This window comes from Monopterus albus, unplaced genomic scaffold, assembly GCF_001952655.1.
Source record: "Monopterus albus unplaced genomic scaffold, M_albus_1.0 scaffold335.1, whole genome shotgun sequence".
Lineage (NCBI taxonomy): Eukaryota > Metazoa > Chordata > Actinopteri > Synbranchiformes > Synbranchidae > Monopterus > Monopterus albus.
The window spans coordinates 286,210-290,528 of NW_018128215.1; the positions used below are offsets into that span (position 1 = coordinate 286,210).

The 4,319-nt window shown below is 41.5% G+C and overlaps 2 protein-coding genes across 4 annotated transcripts in view; both read right to left on the reverse strand.

Annotated features, from left to right (window-relative positions):
- The window catches only part of LOC109974498 (acyl-coenzyme A thioesterase 5-like), a 9,849-nt gene extending 7,748 nt beyond the window's left edge, over positions 1 to 2,101 (reverse strand). Inside the window, exons 1-2 of one of the 3 annotated variants that reach the window (XM_020624706.1) lie at positions 1,977 to 2,101; positions 214 to 673 (exon numbers count right to left, since the gene is read on the reverse strand). In XM_020624706.1, coding sequence (XP_020480362.1) covers positions 214 to 621 — 408 coding nt within the window. In that variant the 5' untranslated portion in view covers positions 622 to 673; positions 1,977 to 2,101. Of the gene's footprint in view, positions 1 to 164; positions 674 to 1,976 lie in introns of all 3 variants that reach the window. The other 2 variants (XM_020624705.1, XM_020624704.1) reach the window with 2 other exon arrangements.
- Positions 2,102 to 2,123: 22 nt separating this feature from the next.
- Positions 2,124 to 4,319, reverse strand: part of LOC109974484 (acyl-coenzyme A thioesterase 1-like) — a 6,181-nt gene continuing 3,985 nt past the window's right edge. Inside the window, exons 2-3 of the mRNA XM_020624688.1 lie at positions 3,810 to 4,012; positions 2,124 to 3,553 (exon numbers count right to left, since the gene is read on the reverse strand). Of these exons, the coding sequence (XP_020480344.1) occupies positions 2,957 to 3,553; positions 3,810 to 4,012 (800 nt within the window). The 3' untranslated portion in view covers positions 2,124 to 2,956. The remainder of the gene's footprint in view (positions 3,554 to 3,809; positions 4,013 to 4,319) is intronic.

The following is a 4,319-nucleotide window of genomic DNA, read 5'->3' on the forward strand; positions in this document are numbered from 1 at the left end:
AAGAAACAAGACTACTATTCCATTCATCTCCAAAACCATGCTGAAGTTAGAGTTCATGTACGTTGATTGTTAATGACACTTTCCTTACTGTTTACTTGTTTTCCTTTATGTATCAAATTGCACAGATGACAAATTTGGTTGATTATTAATGGAGAACATCTTACCTGGGGGAGTGAACAGGACTCCCTGAAAATTCCCCTCTTTGACAGAGACCCGGCTGACGCCCTCTCCCATCAGAAGCCTCTCATTGGTCGCCTCTGCCAGCGTCCTACCCTCCCCCTCGCCCTCATGCACAGAGAGCTTCACCACATGGGGGTTTAGTGAATTGTTCTTGAAAAAGTAATTGTGCAAGATGTCTGGCCTCATCGACCACAGCAGCCCCATGGGTTCAACCCCGACATAGCTCCCACTGAGTGAGGGGTCTCTGTCCAGGTCGATCTCCCCTCTCCCATCAGCCCTGTAGGTGGCTGAGGAGCTGAACACCACTCCTCGCTCGTCAGCAGATCTGGCTCTCATAGTGACCACCTGCCTCGACCTCAGCCCGGACACCTTCAGCTGAACAGGCTCATCGAATAAGCATCTGAAACTCGGCAGCAGCCTCAGTCTGATTTGGGAGGACATCTCTTCACAATCTAAAAATCCTCTCTTCACAAATTCAGACTCTGTCCTGTGTCTGTAACAAAGTAAACAGGACAGTCATTTTTTCTGCACAATGTGACAAAGCTAGAGCGGGGATCATTCTAAAATTTTCGATACTGGTACCTTGACTTTGATACAGGCTCCTAAACAATACTTGTTTCAATACTAATTTTATAAAATCAATTTAACAAAAACATATACATACATTGCACATTTTGGTACAGATCATCAGTTTTATTTATCAATTCATTGGCATTTTTGTGCAACTGAAGCCGTTTGATAACATAAAAAGTAAACCTATTTACCACAACCTTAAGTTCTTTTAATATTAACATCAGTAAAAATGTAGAAAAGACATGTCTGAAGTTTGACCAACTGATCTGATTCATATAACTGAGTATGGTCTACAAAGAATATACTGTGATCAACAGGGGTGTGACGAGATCTCGTGCCATGGGACCTCAGACATCAGTACATAAAAGACTAGTAGCAGGGTCAGGGGAAAAACTGTCAGTGTCCAGACTGAGCCCAGTGGTCATGAAGCACCTAGAGACCTTAACACCAAATCCCATCCAAAATTTGGGCAATTTAAAATTACTTTATCCGTGTTGTCGTTTTCTAATGTGTCGCTTTCTTCTGTTAAAAAGAGTTTTTCCTCTCCGCTGTCGCCATTTTCTTGCTCAACAGTGGCCTGAGATGATGTTTGCTGTGATTTGGTGCTTTACAAATAAAACAATAATATTTTCGCATTAAGTGACATTTGACAAATCGCTGCGCTCTTTTGGTAGATGTGGCGCTCTGGTGATCCACCAAGCACTCTACATAACATCTGATAAGGACAACAAGGACCTTTGCAAAGCCCCAGGCTTTCTAGGACAGAGGTCAACAACCAAAAAGGAGCGATAACTGGCCATAGGCCGTTTTAATGTTAAAGTCTATGACAACTTTGTAATGCAGTGTCACCATTATTTACAGTAGCTAGTATGTGTCCGTGTTAAAACGTTGTGTAAAGACAGTAAAGCGGGAAACTCCTAGATTTGGATCTTCAGGGTGAGTGTCACTCAGTACAACGTAACACTTGTTCTATGATAAGATCCGGTGAGTTTGATATAACTTACGCCGAATTAGATAGTGAGGCTGGTCAAACATCTTTATGATGTGTGTACTTTAAACAGACAAGTCAGGCTTCTTTCACTTGGTCTGCACACTCTGAGGCAGATGGTATGACCAAATTCACATTTAGGCTATAGCTACACACACACTTGTCTGTTACAATCTGTTGCATGCTGTTAATGGACTACTTCGAAATTAAATAAGAAACACGGTTACCAACCTACCTAGCGAATTTTCTAGCATGCACAGAGGACGCTTCGACCTCTTCTTCGTCGGTCTTTATCGGTGGCTTGCTGCCAACTTAAGGTGCATCACTGCCACCTACTGAACTGGAGTACTGGAGTACACACAACATGTTCGACTGTCTATTCCTCACCACAGTACTCACAGTAGCCTGAAGGGTGTTTTCCAGTTTTATACAAAGTGTGGTTCAAACCCGTATCCCCTATTCTCAGACAAGTCTTCTCTCCTTGATTTTACAATCCACTTTGCCCTGAAGCTTATACAAACATCTGCCAGTTTTTTCATAGTTGCTCCCCAACATTTCTTTGATAACCACACTTGTTTTACAATTTTTATTTGAAACATTTATGAAAGGTCTATAAAAATTAAAATTCCAAACAGTTTATACAAAGTTCAGTTTAGCTTCACCCAGTATCTAAACCCACCTGCTGCAACAATAAAATGCAGTTGACCTGTTAGTCAATGTTGAAATAACAGCCAACATTTTACATTAGTTCGACCAATTTTCAACAACAGCTGCAGACTTCTGGCAAATCTACTGGCTGTAAATGTTACCCTGACTAGACTGTTAGTGGAAGGACATGAGTAAGACATTATTTCTACAATCCTTGGGTGTAGATTGCTTACAAAAAGACATACCAATTCAAAATGAGCTACAAATGCAAGTAGCTGGTTTATCATTAATGAATAAAAGCAGGACTTACCACATACTATAGGAAATAACCTTTAGAAGAAGATCAAAAATGATTGAAGTTATTATTTAAGCTATGGATTTGCCCATGTACAGTAGGCTGCGCAATGGCTCTCACTTTCTCTCTGTGAAGATACTTTTGTACATCATACAAGAAATTCACACTGAAAAACAAGAAATCAGCTTAATTTCCCATAATTACACAGTAGCCTTCATTAATAAAGTGAGTTTAGCATTACCACAGTGTTGTTTGTATCAGTGTAGTTGCACCTATAACTTGGCTTCAGACAGTGCAGCATCACAGCTCAGGTGAGTTCTGAAGTAGTCCTGGATCTTCTTCCACAGGTGGACTTCGGCTGCTGCGTGGTCCCTGGGCTCACCCCCCCACAAGGCTGCAGCGTGAACGACCCCATGCATAGCAGAGGGACAGAACGGTCCATACGGGGGCTCTAAATAATGTCCAGCTCCAGGGTAACACACACTCTCAAAGTTCTCCTTCCCATGGTGCTTCAGTCTCTCTACCATCTGGTCCATGTAAGCCTTGCTGTCCCAGTTCAGGTCGTCCTCTGCAGCCGCAAAGAGGAAGTGTCCCTTTGCTTGTTCAATGGGGACCAGGGTGACCTTGTTTTCCTCTGCCAGGGTACTGTTCAAAACATACTTGACAATGCCAGCCCCCAACTCAGTGTGAATTATCCTGCTAACGTCAAACATTAATGCAGGGAGGATTTGGCTGTTCTTATAGTAGAGAGGTAAAGCTGTATTAGCAGAGCAGCCATTGATCCACACATCTGGCAGGAAAGAGGCCACTGAAAGTGCAATATCTGCACTTTTTGAAAGAGATACAACACCAACTCCTTTACTACCCACCTGTGGAAAAACAAAATGTTACAAGCTGCAACTGTTATGTAGATTTTTTTCTTTTGTAGATGACCATGAAGCACTTGACTCTCAAAAGACCCTTTAGCTAGATAAGGAACGGCTCCTCAGTTCCTCTTTCGGATGTTTCTTTAAATTAAACTTGACTGATTTGAATTTTATGTGACTGTCAACTGATTATTATTTATGATTTTTGTGATTTTATAAAATATTTTGACCACAAAATACTTAGACATTATAAGCACACCTTATCTTGTTTTTTTAAAAGTTGTATTCCTTCCTCAAAATAGTCTAGCTGGATCTTTTTGGTGTTCCCTGGCATGTCGTCATGGCCGTACAGTGACATAGTGAGAACCACAAATCCTCGGCTGGCCAGCAGAGAGGCCCTTTTCTCAGATACCCCTCCACCAAACGTGTACAGATCCAGCACAGCAGGAAATGGGCCTTGTCCTGGATTAGACATCATATCAGGAATTAGAACTTGCACTGCATTTCACAAATCTTGGACAGGTTTTTCACAATTTCTACTCATGTTTTGATCACATGAATGTTATGAGACATTTGTAAACACTATACAATGATTTATTGTTCATTATACATGACCTTCAATACTGACTACGGCCACTGGACTAAGATCACATCGAGACTCAGCTATTTGTGGGTTGTGCCTCTGTTTTAAGATTAAGTACAGATTAAAGTGGCTTTTGGAGTTCATCAAATGACGTCTTTATTTTCCCGCACACTCCACACACACATA